The sequence below is a fragment of the Typopeltis vanoorti genome, chromosome 1, assembly GCF_054136105.1.
Source record: "Typopeltis vanoorti isolate ZY-2024b chromosome 1, IOZ_Tvanoo_1.0, whole genome shotgun sequence".
NCBI classification, from domain to species: Eukaryota; Metazoa; Arthropoda; class Arachnida; order Uropygi; family Thelyphonidae; genus Typopeltis; species Typopeltis vanoorti.
Genome location: NC_143549.1, coordinates 173,901,299 through 173,925,553, shown reverse-complemented (window position 1 = coordinate 173,925,553; position 24,255 = coordinate 173,901,299). Strand labels below are relative to the sequence as shown.

Sequence of the window (24,255 nt, the reverse complement as noted above, 5' to 3'; positions counted from 1 at the left end):
ATGGTTGAGAAGGATTGTGGAAGAAAAGCTTGGTGAAGAACAAGCTGGATTCAGGCCAAATGCAGGCTGTCAGGATCAGATTTTCACTTTGCAACAAATAGTTGAAAAACATGGGAATATAACAAAGATCTGTATTTAAGTTTTGTAGATCTGGAAAAAGCATATGACAAGGTGCCAAGAGAGAAGCGACTCAAATTGCTACAGTTGTATGGTGTAAATGGGGGATTATATCAAGCAATACTTTGTCTTTATTTGTGAGTCAGCAGTTAGAATTGAAGGAAGTACAGGAAGATTGTTTAACAAGTTCACTGACAACTACGAATATACTCGTAGTTTGTATAAGCTACACAAGCCAGCTACGAATATACTCGTATGACGCCTACTGCCGGCAACGAGATTAAAGTACTGACCTTGAAGAAGTGAAATTGCTCGGTGTATGGGAACAGACTATGTTGAAGTTGCGTGGCACTGAACGTGTTAATGTTAAATCTGGTGTCAGACAAGAATGTACATTATCCCCTCTGTTATTCATCATCTATATGGATCACTTTATGAAGGAAAGTGGTATTAAATCTGATATCAAAATTGGAGATGCTAATGTCAGCTCAATAAATCTGCTACAAGTCTGCAAGATTCCCTGACTAAATTGAATAACTGTTGTAATAGATATGGTATGAAGGTCAGCAATCACAAGACAAAGACAATGAAAATAGGCAGAAGCATTGAAAATATCAACTGTATTGTGAATGGAGAACTTGTAGAACAAATAAAACATTTCAGTTACTTAGGCATGATTTTTAGTAAAGATTGTAAATTAACTATGGAAATAGACAACAGGATCAACAAAGCTGGTATGGTAGGAAGTCAGCTGAATAAATTTATATGGAATAAGAGAGAAATTAGTCAAAAAAACTAAATTAACTGTATACAAGACAGTGTTCAAACCAGTTTTAACTTATGGGTTAGAAGTAAAACACTTGACCAAAGACCAGAGATATGAGAGTCCTGAGAAAGATTAGGGTAGTGAACAGGTGGCATCACAATGGCAATATCATATTAAAAAAGAGGATATTAGGAAAGAACTTGGCATTGTTAGCATCCAGGAATGTGTTAGCAGAGCTGATCTCAAGTGGTATGGTCACTTAAACAGAATGGGAGAGGAAAGATTAGCAAAACAAGTGTTCTTTGCCAGGTTGGTAGGAAAAAGACCAAGAGGAAGACCAAGATATAGGTGGATTGATGCAGTAAAAAGTGCCTTAGAAGATAGAAATATAAGATCTGATAATGTTGAAGTCTTGACAGGTACAAATTGATTTGAAGGAAAATTGTAGATAGAAAGTTAGTAATGATGTAAATTTTTCATGTAGTACTATCATATCCTGTACACCCCTTGAGGGTAAATGTCAGGAATTTGATGATGGTGATGGTTTATGATATCTGATAATGTTGAAGTCTTGACAGGCAAATTGATTTGAAGGAAAATTGTAGATAGAAAGTTAGTAATGATGTAAATTTTTCATGTAGTACTATCATATCCTGTACACCCCTTGAGGGTAAATGTCAGGAATTTGATGATGGTGATGGTTTATGTGTGCACCTCTTGCAATGAGTAGATTCCAAGGAGAGATCTAGATGCTGCTACTGCTGATGGTTAAATTCTATCCAATCAATGTAGAAATGATTAATATCAGTTAAACTTTGATTTATTGATCAAAATGAAACAAAACTGAATTATGTCAGTATATTCTAGTATACATATTAAATCCCAAATTATAAATTCCATTCAACAAGATGAAATTTACAATTCTGGCATGTTATGCCTCTTTGTGTTCTAGAAATGACCTGATTGAAACAAAAATTCAGACCATCTGATAAATTTTGTTGCATGATCTGAATGATTGTGAGAGAGTGACTCAAAAATAATAACTTGTACATGAATGGATAGATGGACAAAAAAAAAATTATAACTGTTTACTTGGTTTACAATATTAAGAAGAAAAAAAAAAAAAAGCTGAATCTTCGGCTTTTTTTTTTTTTTTTGGATAACATCTAATTTTTATTATAAACCAGATAGCCTTTTATTTACTCACCATCATATTCCTTTGTATTATAATTGGGAACTGAAGATTTTAATTCATACCATTTCTTCCTGATATATTCATATGAGGGTACTATGCTATTTAAAAAAAAAAATAAATAAAATAAATAAAAGTAAACAAATACTCAAATTCATAAAGTGTAGTTCAAAAAAACTTGTTTTGGAAAAAGAAAAAAAGAGTCAATTAAATTCTGGCAATTTTCTGGCAAACCCTTGGTTCAAGAGCCTTGCTAGATTAGCCATTTTGCAGGACCAATGGGAGTTACGTAATAATAATTCATCAGTGTCTATCTCACCCACTAATTACACCTCTCCCATGTCTCTAATATACCATGGACTGCTAGAAACTTAAATATTAAATGTAAATTATACAAGTGTATTAGTATCAATGAAACAAAATTATTAATTAAACAGGTATTAAATATGAATTAAATGATTTAATGAAATACATACATACATCAATACACATAGAAATGATACAGGTTTATTGGTACAGTACAGAATAAATGAAAACAGGTTCATTAATTGCTGCATTTACAAAGAATGTTACAAACCACCTCATAAAGTGGAAAAATTTAGAATGTTATATTTGGATTGTAGAGTTAATCACAAAAGTGTCACAGTTAAGGGCTTTCCAGATTGCTGTCTGTTTCATAGCTAACAGATTCATCATAGATCTTTGACGTTGTAAGAGGAACAGAAAATCTTGAAACAAAGATGTTGTTGTTGTTTAATGTATTTTGATCTTTCCCTGCTTTAACAGTTTTTACATATGCAAACAACTCATGAACAACCTCTTTCTCCTTTGATACATTAAAACCCTATAAAGCCAGTAATGTCAAGAAGGCCAGAACTTACCATGACACTAAAACAAGTACCATGAACTGGACATTGATTAGAAACTATTTAGGGATAAATATAAGCAGAATAAACCAAGAATCACTCATCACAGCAGATGTAAATAATTAGGTAAGCATGTATGACATGCAACTCCATCTGTGGTGGGCTAATGAACTAGCTGAATAGTTGTGGACATTTCAGATACACTTTCAGATCATAATTTTGTCCAGACTAAGCAGGTGCAAGACTATCTGTTGAGAGAAAATTGGTGGTGTACTTGTGTACTTTTTTCCCTTTTATGTGGACTAGTCTATGAAATAATCTTGATCAAATGAACATTAATTGCAATGAAAACAAGTTTATAGTGTAAATCAAATTGTATATAGTCAGAGAAACTAAATCTATCTATTTCTATCTTAAATTCAAAATATATGCTAGGAACAACTTAATACCGGCAGCAACAGCAGTCTAATTACTAACGGAAAAATAACTTTCTGTAAACTATATCACAGTCTGTCCTTTAAAAACAATAATTCAGAGGCCTTCTTTAGATTTATATCTGATAGTGGTCATTTGCCATTTGAAATAGATATATCTACTGGATTCTGTTCATTAACTTTCTACACACTCTCCCTCTCTTTCTTTAAACTATATTCCAATCCATTCCATATCCACAACAAAAACTTTTTAGCTCTTGCTATGAGGTGCACTGCTTCCTGGATGTCTGTGCATGCACACACTTGCTTCAACCTGCCAGTTAAACTTAATGGCACTCTCCTTATACAAGTAAGAAAAACAATGTGTAAAACAAATTTTCAGGTAATAAAAACTGTTTTATTATAGTTTATGGTGGTAATAAAATAATGATAAGTTCTTGATATTTACTGGTTGAAAATAAGTGCAATTCTTAAAATGTGAAAACTGTCACCTTCATGCATTAGGGTTCTTTGTTGCCATTATGAAAAATTGCTGAAGTTTATCAATAGTTTAAACATAAACTAAGTTACAAACTGTTTTAATAACTATGTCAAAATCCTATAAAAATAACTTTATTAACATAAATTTTTATATTCTCTTTATGGAGGCAAAGACAAGTTTAATCAAATTAATCAAATACAAAAGTTATGCCAAGTTTCAATTATGGATCAGACTTGTGAGAATTACAATAAATATGAAGTTAAAAAAAAGAGAACTAGTAGATTTAGAACATTCAAGTGTAATTCAGCTAAATTAAATAATAGTAACACCAAGACTTTATTTCAGAATAATGTAGCACAGTATATTGAAAAGAAAGAAGGCCCCAACAAATGGCTCAAGATAAAAGAAGCACTATTAACTGCAGCAGAAAAATGTATTGGAAAAACAAAGAGCAAATTTAAAAAACCATAGGTGACAGAAGAGGAACTGGAACAGATGGATAAAAGAAGAACCTGAAAAAATAACCCTAATGGACATGAAGAACATAAAATATTAGATTGACAAATAAAAAATAAATGTAGAGAAGAAAATCATAGATAGAAGATCAAAATAATTGCTTAGAAATAGGGAAATTAGATAAAGAAAATAAAATTGTAGAGTTACGTTCAAAAATAAAACCTCTTAATAATCAAAAGAAAATAACAAGCAAATAGTTAAAAGATAAGAATAAGAATGTTATCATAAATCCAGTAGACAAGATACAAGGATGGAAGGAATACCTAACAGAACCGTATAATGACCACAAGCATGGCAAACCTATGATCAGTGTTAACTCAAATAATCCAGGTATCCTTGAAGAAGAAATAGTAAGAGCAATAAAAAAATAACAAAAAAAAAATCCTACCTGATGATAAAATGAAAGATTTGATGAAATATTCACTGAGTTAATAAAAGAGAAAGGGGGAAAAGAAACAGATTTTTTAATAGAAATAATACAAAATATACACACGATACAGGCAAATTATCAGAAGACTTCATAAAATCTATTTGCATTCTTATACCAAAAAAGAATAATGCTGCAGAATGTAAAGATCTTAGAAAAATTAGTACCATATTACATGCTTCAAGGATTCATGCCAGGAAAAAAAGTACAATTTACAATTTATGAATTAAAAACTGTTATTGAAAGATCAACAGAAATAAATAACACATATCTATGCTTTATACAGTCAAAAAAGCATTTAACAAAGCAAGCCGTGAAAAGTTAATAGACACATTAAAGGACATTCAAATTGATATTGAAGACCTCAGAATAATAATAGAATTATACTGGAATCAGAAGACACAAATTATAAACGAAATAATAATGAAGCAATAGATATCAAAAGAGGAGTGAGACAAGGGTGTATAATATCCCCTATACTTTTCAATATATGCAGTGATAATGAAAGAATATAAAGAAACTGAAATGGGAATAAAAATAAATGGCAATGGAATTAACAATATTAGATTTGAGGAGGATCACAGCAAAATCAAAAACAGAGTTACAAAACATAGTTGAAATACTAACCAAAAAAGAGTCAGAATTGGAGCTTAGTATTAAATACAGCAACAAAACACAAATTTAAGAGTAGCAATGGGATTCATTCAAAATGTAAAGGCTTATAATTCTTTAGGAGAAATTATTACAGAAGATGGAACAAATGGAAATAAATTCAAGAATAGCTAAGGCAAAAGAAGCATTTTGGAATAATAAATTACTAATGATCTCTGGAATAAATGAACAGACTAAAATAAGAATAATAAAATCCTATGTATGGTTCACACTGAATTATGGATGTCAGCTGTGGACATATACAAACTCCATAATGATGATGAGGAGGATGTGGAGAGGATCAAGGATCCAGAGGCAAGGACCAAGATGGCAGCAAGTCTATGGAATTAACCTTATGAGAACAGATTGATGATTTATGGGTTACAGAAACTGGTTGACAGGCAGAAAAGGGATGATATGATTAAGACATACAAATTACTGAGGGGTTTTTTACAAGATTAATTCAGAGGAAATATTTCAGAAGAGGTCTGGTGGTGAGAGAACTAAGGGCCATCCATGGTAACTGAGTAAGAGTGTAATTAGCAAGGGATTCAGAACTAGATTTTTTGCTTGGAAAGTGGTGAATGAGTGGAACAGGTTCCCAGAGTCTGTTGCAGGTGCCATGGCTATGAATGAGTTCAAAGCAAAGTATAATAGATACTGTGGAAATGTTGAATAGTTCTTGACATGATGTTTAGGACCTCTCTCGATGAGTCTAAGGACTCCTTGGAGTTGCCCATAATAATAATAATAATAATAATAATAAATCAGGAAATTACAAGCCTTTGAGATGTAGTGCTATAGGAGAGCACTGAAGATTTCTTGGAAAGAAAAAAAACTAATGAAGAGGTATTGAAGTTAATGGGAACAAAAGAGCTCATAAAAGACCTTATAAAGAGAAAGTGCAAGAGGGAAGGACACATCTCCTGGTAGACCAAGAACTTCTTGGGATGATGTAAAGAAATGGATGGATAAAAAGGATGGCAGAGGAATGGATATTCTACATGGCATGATTGCCAACCTTCAAATTGTAGAAGCTACTTAAGAAGAAGATAAATTAAATTTCACAACACAGTAAAAGAAAAATTTATGTTTTAATTATATCTCAGTCTCTTTTCATTTATTTTTAAATATAAGATTGATTAATACTAAAGTAAGATAATTTTGATTACTTAATGCTAAAGTTAATTAAGATCGCTTAATACTTATTTAATATTCATTTAGATTAGGTCATATGAAATTCAGATACTCCATAGTCAAATACTATAGATAATCATTACTTTTCCTCACTATTGCCTGAATAAATCATTTTGTGATTATTATTTAGAAGATATCATACATTTTAGTCCTTTTCTGTCCCAGCAACTCCAATTAAGTCAACATTTATTTCTGTAATTTCTCTACTAGTCCACATCTTTTTCACTGATTCTCCTTATGATGATGATGGTGCCTATTTTCATTTCTTTTCCATCTAAAGATGTTCCAGTGGCTTACATTTCACTGTTCACTTTAGTAAGTTGCCAGCTAGTTTAAACTGGTGACTCCCCACTCAAACAACATTTGGTTATACTGTACTATCATATTGCATTTGTGGTGTAAAACAGCACAGAGTATAATTTGGTCAGCACAATCTTCAATTGCAGGTTCATTCAAAATCCAAAAAGATATACCTAACCAAGGTGTACCAAAGATGAGATCATGAGATGAGAAATTAAGAATAATTTGTGATATCAAATTTCTTTATTGTTGAAATTTCTTAAGAAATTATAAAAGCAAAAGGGTTATACTTCTAGGACCTTAGAGAAAGATGACTCTTTGGCAAAGTGATAATCTGATTAGTTACATTCAAGTGTTACATTTTCATGTGTGATAACAAAAGTGGTTAAAGGCTAACACACTTTACCTCTACTAAATCAATGATATCAATTCTTTTGAAGGAAGGAAACTTGGCATTGACATCTTAATATGTAATTCAAGATAGGAAAGCTATTTTCATCGTGCTGTTTGGGAAATTAAAACCATTTAAAATTTTTAAAGCACTAAACTCTAAAACTGTTTAAATATTTTCTATTGGGAAACTTTATATTTTTGACACAGTTTCATGATGCTTGAAATCATTATAACTTTTTTTTAAGGCATAAAAATGAATTTTTTATAACTGAACAATCCAAATTATTCACACCAGAATGTTAAAAAAAAATGACAGGAAAAAGGCCCAGAGGAAGATGAAGACCTGTTCCTCATCTTCCTCTGGATTCTAAATAATAGATTCAAAAATAAATTACTGAACAGAAAACTAATAATGAAATATTAATTGGACTAACATAGTATCCTACAGTAATACACCCCTTTAAAAGTAAATTCCATGAAATCATGATTACCCAAGGCCTTAAATGAATTTCTAAGAAATACTGCATTCTCAATCTTTAGGTTTTTAATAACACTTCAATGTACTTAATTACAATTTAATCATGATTTTCTTTATTTCAAATTAGAGAGCAGAATTTCTGAAAACCATGTTACTTTTTTAAATATCCATCCTACACATAAGAGGCTGCAAAATGGATAACAAATCAGCTTTGTGTGCAAGTGATCAAGAAAAAAGAAAGAACTTATTAATATGTTTAATGAATGATCTGGAGGAAAACTGTGTTGGGAAAGTCTGTTCCAAAGCACAGTGATAGAAAAAATGAAAGTAGAGGATGACAAGTGTTGCTTCAATATGTTTGGAGCTGGATAGTGAGCAAATGTAAAAACATTTCGATAAAGGCTGCATTCTTTTTTAATTTTTGAAAATATTTCTTTAAACGATTACAAACAAACTTCCATGCACAAAGCAATTATCTTACATTTGAGGATCAAATGTGGAACCAAATACACTTTTGAAAAGGAGATATCTGTATTTAGGAGAACAGAACTTTCTGGATATTATGTGAGTCTGAGTAAAGTCAATTCTCACTACAGCCATCATCACAACAAACTATTGAAAAGTCCTGGCGATAGCTCCAAAGGAACAATCGTATGCTAAAGGAAATTTGCTATAGCAAACTCACCATTACAACAAACTATTCTTGTGGTCCTTCATTACAGTTTGATATAGTGAAAGTCTGTTACTGGGGGAAGAGGGAATTGACCTGCTGTGGGACCTGTTCATGAAAGTTTGCCAACAGGAAAATATACCCGAGGAATGGAGGGAGAGTACTCTTGTTCCCATCTACAAGGGTAAAGGGGATGCACAAGACTGTAAAAATTACAGAGGAATAAAGTTGATGTCCCACACAATGAAGATCCTAGAAAGGGTTCTTGATGGTAGATTGAGGGAGGAGGTGGAGATTGCAAAGGAACAATTTGGCTTCATGCCTGGTAGATCAACAACAGATGCTATCTTTGGGTTACGACAGATGATGGAAAAATATCGAGAGAAACAAAGGGAGCTACATCTGGTATTTATTGATCTGGAGAAAGCATACGATAGAGTGCCAAGGCAAGAAGTCTGGAGGTGTCTGAGGGAGAAGAAGGTGCCAGAGAAATATGTCAGGTTGGTGCAGGAAATGTACAGAAATGTGAAGACAAGTGTTCGGACCTGTTTGGGACAGACAGAAAGTTTTCAAGTAACAGTTGGCTTGCATCAAGGGTCAGCATTAAGTCCGTTTCTGTTTAATATTGTGATGGAGGTGGTAACAGAGGAGGTGAGAGAAGATGTACCTTGGACAATGTTGTATGCAGATGACATCTTGCTGTGTGTAGATACAAGAGAAGAAGCAGAAACTAAACTGGAAAGATGGAGAAAAGTACTGGAAGAGAGAGGTATGAGACTGAGCAGAAGTAAGACAGAGTATATGTGTTGCGCAGTGGGCGGTGGCCAGGAGACAGACCTAGAGCTGGAAGGAAATGTCATCAGGAAGGTGAGAGACTTTAGATACTTAGGTTCGACAGTGGAAGAAGATGGAGGAGGTGAGAAGGAAGTGGGATGCAGGATACAAGCAGGTTGGAGGAACTGGAGGGAGATGGCTGGAGTGTTATGTGATAAGAGGGTGCCAATCAATCTGAAAGGCAAAATTTATAGGACAGTAGTGAGGCCAGCTATGACATATGCTATAGAAACTGTGGCCCTGAGGAAAAATAACATCAGCAGGATGGAAGTAGCAGAGATGAGAATGCTTAGGTGGATGTGCGGTGTGACCAGAAAGGATCATCTGAGAAATGACTATGTCAGGGGAACAGTGAAAGTTACGAACTTAGGAGCGAAAATACAGGAGGCAAGGTTGAGATGGTTTGGTCATGTGATTAGGAGGGAGGACGAATGTGTGGGAAGAAGGGTCATGCAGATGGATGTGCAAGGAAGGCGGAAGCGTGGGCGGCCAAAGAAGAGATGGAGGGAGCTGGTAGAAGAGGACTTGAAGATGAAGAACTTGGATGTGGTGACAGCCCAAGACAGGAAGGTGTGGAGGAGACTCATAACAAACAGTGACCCCACTTAAGTGGGAGAAGCTGCAGAAGAAGAAGAAGAAGAAGATAGTGAAAATCTGCTAAACTCACCTTTTAAAATTTTCATACAATGCATCCCAATCAATTTCATATTCTTCTTCTACCTGATTGTATAGCCTGGAAAGGGGGTGGAAAAAAGTTATTTCTTCAAACATTTCACAGTACTAATAGCATACAATACAGAATGTTATAGCAATAATTAGTGAAAGTTGAAAACTTAATTAAAAATGTTTTAACACAACCCACCCATTTTTTATTTATGGCAAGAAAGTGAACATGTATAGATATATTACTGGATGCATTTAGAATATTGTTTTTAAGAAATCGCATAGCATTCACACACATTTATCAAACAATAAAATATCTATTTCTTATAACTTATACTAATTTTCTTAATTTCATACCAGTGCTTCAGAGTATACATAACATCAGAGAAACATAAATAATTAATTTATTGATCTTACTGAAATTTAATTTATTGATCTTACTGAAATGTGGTGTTATAGAAGGATGGAAAAGATTAGCTATACAAAGAGTATATCAAATCAAGAAGTTTTAAGAAGATTGGGATGGAAAGAACACTGCTTAAAAACATTATGCAAAGAAAGACCAGATTTGCAGGATATCTTCTGAGAGGTTCCTCAGGACATCTGACAAGAACTATATTACAAGGGAAAATTGAAGGGGAGAGAAGATGTGGAAGGAAAACCAAAGAGTTGTTTAATGACATCGTGGAATGGACTGATTTAAGAATGACAGAGGCAATAGACCGAGAGAAATGGAGAAGAGTTGCTCATCTGCTGCAACCCTCTTTTTAGAGGATGCTACTGGACAACGACGACCGAAATTTCATTGGATTTTCACTGGCAAAACTCCAAAACTCTTATTAATGTATTCTCTTATTCTCTATTATTCAATGTAAATTTATCCAGGTGACTCACTAAACCAGTTTGCTTATTCTGTTATTTCCACATTTAATTTGCCATCTTCACTAAAAATTGTGCCTAAATAGCTGAAATATTTTATTTGTTTAAGATTCAGGATGAAGTTGATATTTTCCATATTCCTGCTTTTTTCACCGTTTTTGTCATTTTAATGCCAAATTTTTCCTCATTTTTCATCCCAAGTTTCCTGTGGTATAATCATCTGCATAAAGTAAAAATCTAAGATTCTTCTTCCTTTCCAGGCTTAGGCCAAGTGGCCTGTTCTGGACTCAATTCCGTCTTTTTAAGGGTCTTTCTCTACATCGAGTACCTTTTGGGTGGTAATTTAGAATTTGTTTAGGTATTCTGCTTCTATTCATTCTTAGTATGTGTTTTTTCCATTTTTCTCTATAACAAATAACTGTTTCATTTAGGGAGTTGTAATTCCAAGTTTTTTTCTGATTTCGCTGCTTTTCATTTTGTCACTTTTCATGGAAGAAAACTAATGAAGGAGGATTCAAGATAATGAACATGAACTACAAAAATCATTCTTCTTCTTCTTCTTCTACAGCCCAAGACAGGAAGGTGTGGAGGAGACTCATAACAAACAGTGACCCCACTTAAGTGGGAGAAGCTGCAGAAGAAGAAGAAGAAGAAGAATGATTTTTGTAGTTCATCTTCATTATTTCCAAGGATTATTTGGTCATCAGCAAAAAGAAGAGCAGCTAATCTGGTGTTACGGTTTATCTTGCATCCTCCTTCATTAGTTTTCTTCCATTCTTTTATGATTTTATCTATGTATATATTAAATAAAATTGGTGAGAGAGGGCAACCCTGATGTACTCCTTGATTTATTGGTTTTCAGCCTGATGTTGAATTATTGTACTTCACAGATATTTTATTATCTTGATATATATTATATAAGGCTCTAAAAAGTTGGTTTGGTATTTCATATTCTTCTAGGATTTCCCATAGTTTTTCTGTGACTATGACTGATCTATAAAAGCTATGTGTCTTTCTATGTTCATTTCTCTGTGTTTTTCAATTAATAATTTTAACGTAAATGCAGAGTATATGCAAGACCTGCCTTTTCTGAATCCATTTTGTTCTTCTATTAATTTTGAGTCTACTATACGTTTAAGTTTATATGCTAAGATTTTTGCATATACTTTATAACAGGTACTAAGTAAGCTGATTCCACGATAATTGTTACAATCAGATTTGTGTCCTTTTTTTTTTGTAGATGGGAATAACTATTGCTTTGGCCCAATCTTGTGGGCATTTTCCTTCTTTCCAGATCATATTATAAAAGTTAAGTAACCTGAGTGAGAATTCAAGTCCTGCATATTTGATAAGTTCCAAGTTTATATAATCTTAAAATCTAAGATTAACATAACCAATTTTGATATCAGATTTAATGCTACTTTCTTTCATAATGTAATTCATATAGATAATGAATAACAGTGGAGAGAGAGCATGTGAGTGCATCCTTGTCTTACACCTGATTTCATATTGAACCATCTTCCTGTATCTCCTTTAATTTTAACTGCTACTTTCAATTCAAATAAACACTATGTATTGCTCCATATAATATCCCATTTATGAGGGTGGTCTGAAAAGTTCTTGGCCTCAACCACAGATAGCAACACTATCTGCAAGTTTTTTTTTTCTCCAAGTTGGTACATCTGTCACAAGTATCATGTGAAATTGCAAGTCATTCTATCAAGTAGTTTGTTTTATACAGCTGTCTGAACCAAAAGTGTTGTCTGTATCCCTTGAAATGGATAAAATTGAGTATCGTGCGGTTATAAAATTCTTTGTAAAAGAAGGTTTAATACCAAAAGAAATTTATTTGAAGTTCATAAAAGTTTATGGGCACTCTTCTCCGTTATTTTCGACAATTAAGAAATGGGCTGTCGAGTTTAAATGTGGCCGTACCAGCCTTGAAGATGATCCATGTGAAGGTGTTCAAAAAAGTGTAACACCACCAGAAATCATTGATCAAGTGACCGATATGGTATTGGATGACCAGCGAGTCAAAGTGTGCAAAACTGCTGAGACTATAGGCATTTCAAAAGAACGTGTAGGATATATTTTGCATGAAAAATTGCAAATGAGAAAGCTTTGTGCAAGATGGGTGCCGCACTTGCTCACAGCAGATCAAAAACGCACTCGCATGAAAATCTCTGAACTTGCTTGGTGCTTGGAGCCTTTTAACAAGAATAAAACTGATTTTGTGTGTCAATTTATTACTATGGATTGAGACTTGGATTCACCATTACACACCAGAATCCAAACAGCAGTCAAAACAGTGCACAAAAGCCAGTAGTTCAGCGCCAAAGAAGACAAAGTCAGTTCCATCAGCGGGTCAGTTCCATTATCATGCCATCGGTGTTTTTGGGATACTCAAGGCATTTTGTTTATTAATTATCTTGAAAAGAATAAAATAATAACCAGGGAATGTTATTCCGATCTTTTAACCAGGCTAGACGAAAAAATTCATGAGAAAAACCTGATTTGCAGAAGAAAAAAATCATCTTTCATCAGGAAAATGCACCTGCCCTCATAGGTGTTTTGGCGATGGGAAAATTAAGGGATCCACTATGAATTGTTGGAACATCCACCCTATTACCCACATTTGGCTCCCTCTGACTTCTATCTCTTCCCAAAACTAAAATTCTTTCTTGCTGGTCAGCATTTTTCTTCGAATCAAGAGGTGATTGCAGCTCTACAGCTGGGTAGAGGGGTATTTTGTAGATCTTACTGAGAACCATTACAGGGATGGGATAATGGCGCTGGAGCATCGCTGGAATAAATGTGTTAGTCTTAAGGGAGATTATGTTGAAAAATAATTTTGAAATTATAAATTTGTTTTTTCATTGTTAGGCCGAGAATTTTCAGACCACCCTTATATACTATTAAACTGTAGCATATTAGCAGTTTTTCTCTTGGCACACTTCATATGCATTTTCCAGATCTGCAAAATTTAAATACAGATCATTGTTATATTCCCAATATTTCTTGACTATTTTCTTAAGTGAAAATCTGATGACTGTCTAACCACTGGGAGTAAGGCTTTGAGAAGACCATGTTTTGACTACTGTGTCCAGATATGATCACCTGGGTTCACTGGAGATCCAGCAGAAGATAACCAAGATGATAACTAGCCTATGAAACTGTGAATATGAGGGCAGACCAAGAGAATGTCATCTTCAAAGTTTAACAAAAGAATAGAGATATGACAGAAACATAAAAGTTGGTAAGTCAACCTTCTAGTTTAGACACAGATGAAATTTTAACCTCATGGAAGATTGGAGAAAATTGAGTAAGAGTGTTATTAGGAAGCATGTGAAGTTCGGGTTCTTTTCATGGCGTGTGATGAATGAACTGCCAGTCGATCGATGCTGTGAATGCATCTTCAGTGATTGCTTTTAAAGAATGATATGATAGGTATTGAGGTACCATGTGACCTAGAAACCCCCCCACACACACACACTTCATGAGCCTGACTCCTTGGAGGAGTCTGTATTATAGTAATAACTTTTTTTTTTCTGTTCTTTAATTCAATTAATTTCATTTTCAAGAAACCAGATGTCACATAACTGGATTTTAGAAAGAATAACAGTAGATAAACTTTTTTCATGCATAATTGTGAATACCAACATGCAATTTCATGTAGAGTGAAGTGGGAAATTTTCAAAATGGGAAATAATACCAAGATACTTATTTGTGTCTATGGTCCCATAAAAGGTTTGAGTAGAAGTTTTTTCCTTTTCTTCTTCTTCTTTTGAATTATCAGAGAGAACAGTTGACATAAATACATCCTGGATATACAGAAATGTGAAGAAATTTGGAGAAAAGAGTGAAGCTAATAATAACAGCCGGCTTGATTGCGAGTGGTTAGCGTATCCGTTCTCTAGCCAAAAAGGCTGTAGGTTTGAATCCCGCCATGAATTTTCCATGAATTTAATGAACAGCACGAAAATGAGTTCTTATTTATAGTGAATCTGTCAGGAAAACTTGTGCATTGTTGTGAACATTTTCTCACATAATAAAAGACATGATCTTAATAAACACTATAAAACACAATATCAGGCTGAAATAGAAGGAAAACTGAAACTAGTGCTTGGGTCTGAGTTACAAAGAATCTTGTTTTTATATTAAATCAATATATCATGTCTATATTAAGTATGTCTATATTAACATATTTTTACTGGGGGATTTTAAGGGTACAAGAGTTGTAGGGCACATCTGTACTTGTACATGAAAAAACTGCTGCATGGAATGTAAAAGGTTGGCTGCCCCTGCCCTTTATCATCATTATAATCTTAATCTAACATACTACATGCTTATCACCAAGTTTTAGGAAGTAACTGCCATAAATTATTCATAGATTTTGTTTATTTATTTACTTATTTTTCATTATTGTTTATTATTATTACTATTTTATTAAGTTTGAATTACACAACTATACCATTCCCTAGAACTTTTAAGAGTTCCAGGGAACCAGGTATAGTTGTGATTTTATCATTGACTCAGCTGTGACAGACATACGGAAGTATACACTTGTTTGATTTATTCCTGTGTTAATATTTTGAATGTTGTAACCAATTCTTTTTGCTCTCTTCCTGAATGATGCTTATGTTACAGTGGATGAAATATATAGGAGTTGTTAATAAATTCTAATTTCCTTTACGTGTAGCAAACCATTTTTTTATTATGTCTTCCACCTGCAAACAGTTGTTCTGAGGTGTCAGACCACGCCATTGACACAGATCACCTAGATCCCATGAGTAAAAACTTATCTATTATACAAAAGCTGGTAGAAATCTGAGAGACTGTTCCTGGAATCCTCCACAGCAATACAACATTCTTCAAATTTAAATAAATATGGCTGTAAGCAGTTGTTCTTTTTTGTTTCACCCTGGTTGCAAAAGTAAATTATACATGACAAGAAATTATATTCTCTTTTATCCATTTACCCAGTGTTAACAAACAAAGTTTGCATGTGAAATATCTGCATGACTAGGATGCTTGTATATATGGGGGGGGGGGGTGACTTCACATCAACTGCTTCAGTATCCCATAATACACAGCACACTCCCTTTTGGACAATGCTGCACATTATGAGAAATGTCACTACTCAGACCTTTATTGAGGTCTCATCGAAGATACTAAAGTTGAATCAATGCAGAAGTCATATAAGAGGGTGGTCTGAAAAGTTCTCAGCCTGACAATGAAAAAACGAATTTATAATTTCAAAATTATTTTTATTTTTTAACATAATCTCCCTTAAGACTAATACATTTATTCCAGCGATGCTCCAGCACCATTATCCAGTCCTTGTAGTAATTCTCAGCAAGATCTGCAAAATACCCCTCTACAGCTGCAATCACCTCTTGATTCGAAGAAAAACAGTGTCCAGCGAGGAAGATTTTTAGTTTTGGGAAGAGGAAGTCAAATCTGGGGAATAGGGTTGATGTTCCAACAATTCATAGTGCAGATCCCTTAATTTTCCCATTGCCAAAACACCTTTGTGGGCAGGTGCACTGTCCTGATGAAAGATGATTTTTTCTTCTGCAAACTGGGTCTTTTCTCACGAATTTTTTCATCTAGTCTGTTCAAAAGATTGGAATAATATTCCCTGGTTATTGTTTTACCCTTTTCAAGATAATTAATAAACAAAATGCCTTTAGCATTCCAACACACCGATACCATGACCTTTCCTGCTGATGGAACTGACTTTGTCTTTTTTTTGGTGCTGAACAACCGTCCTCTGTCCACTGTTTTGACTGCTGTTTGGATTCTGGTGAATCCAAGTCTCATCAATAGTAATAAATCAATGCACAAAATCAGTTTTATTCTTGTTAAAGGCTCCAAGCACTGTTCAGAGATTTTCATGCGAGTGCATTTTTGATCTGCTGTGAGTAAGTGCAGCACCCATCTTGAGCAAAGCTTTTCATTTGCAATTCTTCATGCAAAATATATTCTACATGTTCTTTTGAAATGCCTATAATCTGAGCAATTTAACGCACTTTGACTCACCAGTCATCCAATACCATATCGGTCACTTGATCAATGATTTCTGGTGGTGTTACACTTTTTGGACGTCCTTCACGTGGATCATCTTCAAGGCTGGTACGGCTACGTTTAAACTTGGCAGCCCATTTCTTAATTGTCAAAAATTAAGGAAATGAGAGCCCATAAACTTTTATGAATTTGAATGAATTTCTTTTGGTGTTAAACCTTCTTTTACAAAGAATTTTATAAACGCAATACTCAATTTTATCCATTTCAAGGGATACAGACAACACTTTTGGTCAGACATCTGTATAAAAGAAGCTACTTGATAGAATGACTTGTAATTTCACATCGATGCTTATAACAGATGTGCCAACTTAGAAAAAAATGCTTCCCAATAGTGTTGCCATCTATGGTTGAGGCTGAGAACGTTTCAGTCCACCCTCGTATTTCATCAAAATTTCTTGATCTCGATAATTATCAGGGGTTTGTTAAAATAACTAATGATCACAAAAACATAAGTATTTAACTTCACAGAAAAGCAAACATTATTTTTATTTAAAAAGGCTTACATATAAATGAGACATGCTGTATGTATGTTTCCCCATTTGGATTTTGGTTTGTCACCTAGTTCTGTGCATAATCCAGATAACCTGAGAAGATTATAATAAAATTATCTATAAATACTATCTGAATTATTCAAAGAAATGTTTTATGACTATTTTTTTAAACTAAAACATAGAATTACATAAAAATAATAAAAGGTTTAATGATTATTAATAATATATAATAAAATCCTAATTCTGATGAACAATAATGCATAAGTTTATATAATTACACACACACACACACACACACACACACACACACACACACACACACACACACACACACACATATATATACACTATCTGATCAAAAGTATCTGGACACCCCTCTGTAATTCGTAAACTGACGTCTAGATGTCACTACAAATTCACTTACTGGTATAAACGGGGGCACGGAGCTGTGTATTGTTCATGATAAGAAGTACAAGCAGAATGGGTAGGTCAAGGGCACTCAGTGACTTCGAATGTGGACTAGTTATTGGTTGCCACATCAGTAAGAAATCTGTCAGAGACATTTCGACCCTCCTCAAGTTGCCGAAGTCAACAGTTGGTGACTTGATTATGAAGTGGAAGCCTGAAGGCTCAACCAGAACAAAACCACGGTTGGGTACACTGCGTTTAATGACAGAGAGGGACCATCGAGTGTTGAAGGTGTTCATGGAAATCTCCAGACACTGAGTGAAACAATCACCCCGGAGTTCACGTTACTAACTCTCCATCCAGCACCATGACTGTGCATTGAGAGTTAAGAGGAATGGGGTTCCATGATTGAGCAGCTGCCCATAAACCAAACATTTCTCCTGTAACCCTAAGCAGCGCCTGCAGTGGTCTTAAGAGCAGCGTCACTGAACAGTGGATAACTGGAAACATTTGATTTGGAGTGATGAATCATGCTTTACTATGTGGCAGTCCAATGGGAGGGCCTAGGTGTGGTGAATGTCTGGAGAATGATTCTGCAAGTGTGTGTAGTGACAACAGTGAAATTTGGAGGAGGTGGAGTTACAGTGTGGGGGTGTTTTTCATGGAATGAACTTGGCCCTCTCGTTAAACTACATGGAAATCTAAATGTGGGAGGGTACAAGGACATTTTGACCCATTGCGTACTGTCTATGGCAGAAGATCAATTCAGTGATGACTATTGTCTGTATCAGCATGACAATGCTACCTCCCATAAAGTAAGGTCTGTGAGGGAATGTTTTGTGGACAATAATGTTCCAGAAATGGACTGGCTGGCCAGCCAAACCCTGACTTGAATCCCATAGAACACCTTTGGGATGAATTAGAATGCCGACTTCACTCCAGACCCCAACGACCCACATCACAAACTGCTCTGGCTACAGCTCTTCAGGAAGGATGGGCTGTCATTTCTCCAGAGACATTCCGACACATGGTAGAAAGTCTCTCCAGTAGAGTTAGAGCTGTCATAGAAGCAAAGGGTGGACCAACCCTATATTAATGTCCACTACTGGAAAGTGTGTCACAGGAAAAGTCTGATTATAGTTTCGAGTAGGTGTCCGGATACTTTTGATCAGATAGTGTGTATGTGTGTGTGTGTGTGTGTGTGTGTGTGTGTATATATATATATATAGGAATTCAATATTATCATCAATGTAGATCCCCAGGAGTCAGGAACTCATCTAGGGAGGTCAAACATCTACATCACCTGGACCAGCTGCCATACCTTTCTTGAATTCATTCATACTACTTGCACTGACCTTCTCAAAAGGTATGCCATTCCAATCACATACCACTCTATGAGAGAAAAATCTAGCTCTCATCCTCTTTCCCACATTCATTCTCTCCCTGCCTTTCTACAAAATGAAAAATTCTATCTACTGGTGTTACACGACCCTTTCAGAAGTTTGGAGGTCTCTCCTCTCTTTCTCCTGTTTGCTTGTGTCTGCAGTCCACAAATTCTAAATCTATCATCACAACCTACATTCCACCCAATATCATCTTTAACACACTCCTTTGCACCCTTTTGCTCCTATATTTGCATCACCAAGATCTGCACATAATAGTTCACGTGAGGTCATATCAAAGCCTTATAGAGAGGCAAAATGACTTCCTTATAACTCAATTGCTGTTTCAACGTTTCAACTACCCTCTGAGTTGTATTTGCAATCTTTGTTATACGGCCTTTGAACTTCAACTTCCTATCAACTATAACTCCAAGACCCCTAGTCTGGTCGGTTTATTCTAGCATAATCCTGCCAATATAATATGCCACTGCATATCTCAAGATACCAAAGTGCGTGACTTTACATTTACTAATAGTGAACTGACAGCCATTTTCATATGCCTAACAACTCTAGCATACTTAAATCAATCTCCAAGTGCTGCATATCAGTCACATTCCTAATTGCCATACCTATCCTTGACTCATCAACAGCTTTATGTCCACCAATAAATTCCTCCCTGAGATTTTTGAGAAAAGTTAGCAAAATGAAGATGGCATCGATGGCAGAATCATATTAAAACTGAAAATATTAGGAAGAAACTTGACATTATTAGCATTCAAGACTATGTGAGCTGAGCTAATCTAACACATAATGGCCACTTATACAGGATGGTAGAGGAAAGACTAGTAAAGCATGTGTTTGTTACCAAGATGGTAGGATAAAAAGTCCAGAAAACGACCATTATCTATGTGGTTTGATGCAGTTAGAAGTGGCTTAGAAGACCAAAATATAAGATCAGACAATATTGGACAGCCTGGAAAATAGCAGAGAGGAAATCTGTTACTGTAAACTTTATCATGCAGTACTCTGACGATATTCTATACCAACTATTGACATTACACATCAGGAATTTTATGTTCCTCATGTTTCCTATGACTTTTGGAAAAAAGGAGAAATCTTTTAATTATACATATGAAAAATATGACTTGTGTAATTAATTGTGCTCTCAGTATCTCCACAGTTCTAGCTTTGTGCTGATAAGACCTCAACAAAGGTCAAAACCAGTATGGACAGTGATTCTTTCCATAATGCACAATAATATAAAATATATATATATATATATATATATATATACAGGGTGTTCGGGATAAATTTGACAGTTTCGTAAGGAAAAAGAAAATCTTCTTTGTATCTATTAAATTTAATGAATTGACAAAAAAACATTACAGGCAGAGTTAATTACAATACTATCAACAAGATTTACTCAAAATAACCACCATTAGCATCGATCACAGCTTCAATTCTGCTTCGGAACCTCGAACAAGCTGATGCTACAGTCTCCCTGGGAAGGGCCGCAAAAACTGTTTTAATTTTATCCATTAACTGGGCTTTTGTATTACTGGAAGTGCGATTGGTGTCTTTTTCAACTGCGCCCCATACAAAATAATCCATGGGGTTAAGGTCTGGGGAGTTTGGAGGCCAAACATTTGGACTAGTGAAGTCGTAGAAATTTTCAGACAACCATTTTTGACTTTTCCCAGAGGTGTGGCAAGGGGCCGAATCCTGCTGCCATACATACGGCCTACCATTGGCTACCCTTGTTATCCAGGGCTTGACTACAGTTAGCAACTCCACGAACAAAGCCCGAATTCCAATGCCAGGGTTCTTCAACACCTGTTCCTGCAGATTTGCGAGGAATTCTGCTGTACGAACGCAATCAGATCGTCTGCTAGGGATCTTTCTTCTTGCTACATCCTCGTAGTCACCATTGCAAGTCTCTAGTTCATGCCTGATTGTTTTTACTGTATTCAGGGAGCATTGGGCAGCAGTCGTAATATCCTTATTTTGATCGCGGGCACGAATCATCATGATACAAGTTATTCTCTTCCATGATTCAGGTGGGTTCCAGCTATCCATCCTTTCTGACATCTTGTATATGAATGAAGAAGGGTCCAAACTTTTAAATGAAGAGAAGTGTGTGTTAATACATGTAACTTACGGAAAAATATAATTAATTATAAATATGTCAAATTTATCCCGAACACCCTGTATATATATATTTTTTTTAAAGAATTGAATGACTAGAACCGAGATTTAAGTATAAAGGTTTTAATATTAAAACACTACTAGTTTCGGCTTGTAACAGCCTTCATCAGATGACATTATAAAAGAAAGAAAAAAGAAAAAACACTAAAACACTGAAGCTTAAATAAACTAAGAACTATAGAGAGTCTCTATACATAATTAACATTAAAACGTTGTGGTTGTATTTAAAGCTGTCCTTTCGTTTGTGGTATTGTTGGGAAAGTACGTGCTAGTAGCATCTCATGAACGCCAGTACATGATTACAGCTGAATGACTATCTGGCAGGTTGTAGCTCAAGTTATTATTTAGATGGACAAGACTGAAGATGATTTCCCTAGATTCTACAATTTTTCTCTCTAGCTCATCATTGCAACGGAAGATGTTAGTAGATTTTTCCCAACAGACTTTGTGACTTTGGCTTTCATCATTAGGATTAGCCGAGAAAAGGATATGACTTGATAATACACTGGCTTGCTCTCTCTTGTAAGTAATGTCCCTCATGTGTTCTTCCATATGCAATTCGACAGATTTATCTGTCTGCCCAAAATAAGGAATATCACAATCACACAATATTTTATATACACCAGGGTATTTGAGTTGATGATGACAAGATTTTGGGTGGCTTATTAAGAAACGGATTTTTGGAAGTGGAGTGAACAAGGTTCTGATATTGTATTTTCTTAGAACATTTGCTAATTTATGTGAAACTGTTGTTAGATCTAAAATAGGCAACCTCATTTTACATGACGTCACCATTCCAGAATCTAACAGTGAACATAAAATAAATATGCATATTTATCTTTTAGCACAGTATAACTATGTTTTTTTTTGTAAACAACATCTTGTATATTAAACTTTGAATTATGTGAGTTAAAATTAATGTATCTGTGTGTCAAGTATAGATGTAAGTCAGCAAAAAGGGGCAGTTATAAGAGAAATTATTAGTGATTTTCTACAAGTGAAAGAATGCAAGTTATTCAGCAACATAGGGCAAAGATCGCCCTAATGCTACAAGAGCAGCGTAAGCACCCGCGGGCATCACATCTAAGAAAATATCGTGATGCATACATTCATGGAAATAGAAAGTCCCGTATGTTGATCAGTGAAGTCACCCGGTTGGAGACCAATAGGCAGGACGATAAAAGAAATTCAAACTCGGAAAGGTGGTGCTCTTGAGGAGCGTATAAAACCCGCGACACAGAATTGAACCCCCCCCGTTTGTTTTTTTCCTGCATTCTCTCCGTGTGCTACAAGTGTTCATCGCAGTTCAGCTCTTATTTTTAAGAGCTGACTTTTCCGGCATGGCACCGCAGCAGAGTTTGGCAAGATCAAATGTAGGCCGTCAATGAGAAGTATCGTTGATGTAAACCCTTAGCAGAGAAATAGCGCCCGGCTCAGGAGAGCACGTGTATCCCACGTGGCAAAGAAATCGAGATAGTCAGAATCGTAACAAAGGAGGAAGGACGGAAAGAAACCGATAAAGAGTAGATAAGTACTTTCACATGTTCTAACCCCTTTTGAGAATTGACTAACAGTGCGAAAAGAGTGCATCTTAAACTTGTAATAGAAGGAAGTGTGAAGAACTGTGATTTATGTAAATGACTCTATGCCTTTTGAAACGAATTTTAAGAACTTTCAGTTAGATAGAGATTTTGTCGTAATTCATTCGAGAAAGATTATCAATGTACTAAATGCCTAAGTGACCAAATTGAGTTGTAGATAAAAATGTAAAATATGATGAAATATTTAATTTGTTAACATTTAGAAATCAATGCTTAATTATTTTAAGAACGAGAGAGTGAGAGAAAAGTAGAAGTTTAAATTAGAATTAATAATTGTCTTAATTTTGTATTGCATTGCAAAATGAGTTCATTAAATTTATTTGATACTTTACATGTCTGTATTTCTGATCATGCTGACTGACCCTTCATAAAATACGAACCTGTGATTGTATGCATGCACGGGGATATCCCAATTAAGAGTAGTAGGGCATGACTGCAATAAACTAGGAAACCTAAGGCTTCTGAATTTTAGCTAAGATTATTAGTAGCACCTGATATCCTATGACTATTCTGAGGATGAGTTTAACTCTACCCTTAAGGCCCAGGCTGGCGCAGTAAATAAATTTGCCTGAGTGAATAGGATAGCTCATAGTATTCAGGGAACAGGTATTTCTGGGGGCCCCTAAGAAAGTTAAATTACGTAAGGAACAAAAATAAAGTGAATAAAGAATAGTATGATAGAACAAAGGCGCAGACCTGACGATAAGTATATATTAAGAGAAGGAATGTAAGGATTTGATAACATTAACACTAAGACGTGATAAAAGTTAAAATAAAATAAGAATAAGATAATAAAAGAAAAAAAGGAAACACAACAATATATAAAAGAGAAAGGCCACATAACAATGGCGCAGCGACATAGCATAATAGCGCAAGCGGTAGGATTTTGATAGAAGAGGTTGAAGTAAGAAAGGATATAATTAAATATAGAGCATCGATATAACAGCAATAAAGACAACAACTTAACGCTGTACTTACGTAAGGAATAGAAATATTGCCTTTGAATCTATTTGTTTCTTCTGAGTGATGTCTAGGAGGATTAAGAAGGAATTTTTCAATGATTCTCTTGGAATATCCATTAACTTTGAAAGAAATTTTGAGATGGTTTATTTCTGTAAGAAGTTCATTTGGGTCATCCAGAAGAGAACGGGCTCTATGTCCCAAGGAGGAAATTATTCCAAGCTTATGAGGAGGGACCAAAAAGCCACCTAAAACCT

At 34.9% G+C, this 24,255-nt stretch overlaps 1 protein-coding gene across 2 annotated transcripts in view; it reads right to left on the bottom strand.

Moving 5' to 3' along the window:
* The window catches only part of LOC150110651 (uncharacterized), a 368,437-nt gene that overhangs the window by 95,494 nt on the left and 248,688 nt on the right, over positions 1–24,255 (bottom strand). For both annotated transcript variants that reach the window (XM_090400018.1, XM_090400012.1), the window contains exons 10-12: positions 17,455–17,535; positions 9,990–10,055; positions 2,091–2,176 (exon numbers count right to left, since the gene is read on the bottom strand). In XM_090400018.1, coding sequence (XP_090256144.1) covers positions 2,091–2,176; positions 9,990–10,055; positions 17,455–17,535 — 233 coding nt within the window. The remainder of the gene's footprint in view (positions 1–2,090; positions 2,177–9,989; positions 10,056–17,454; positions 17,536–24,255) is intronic.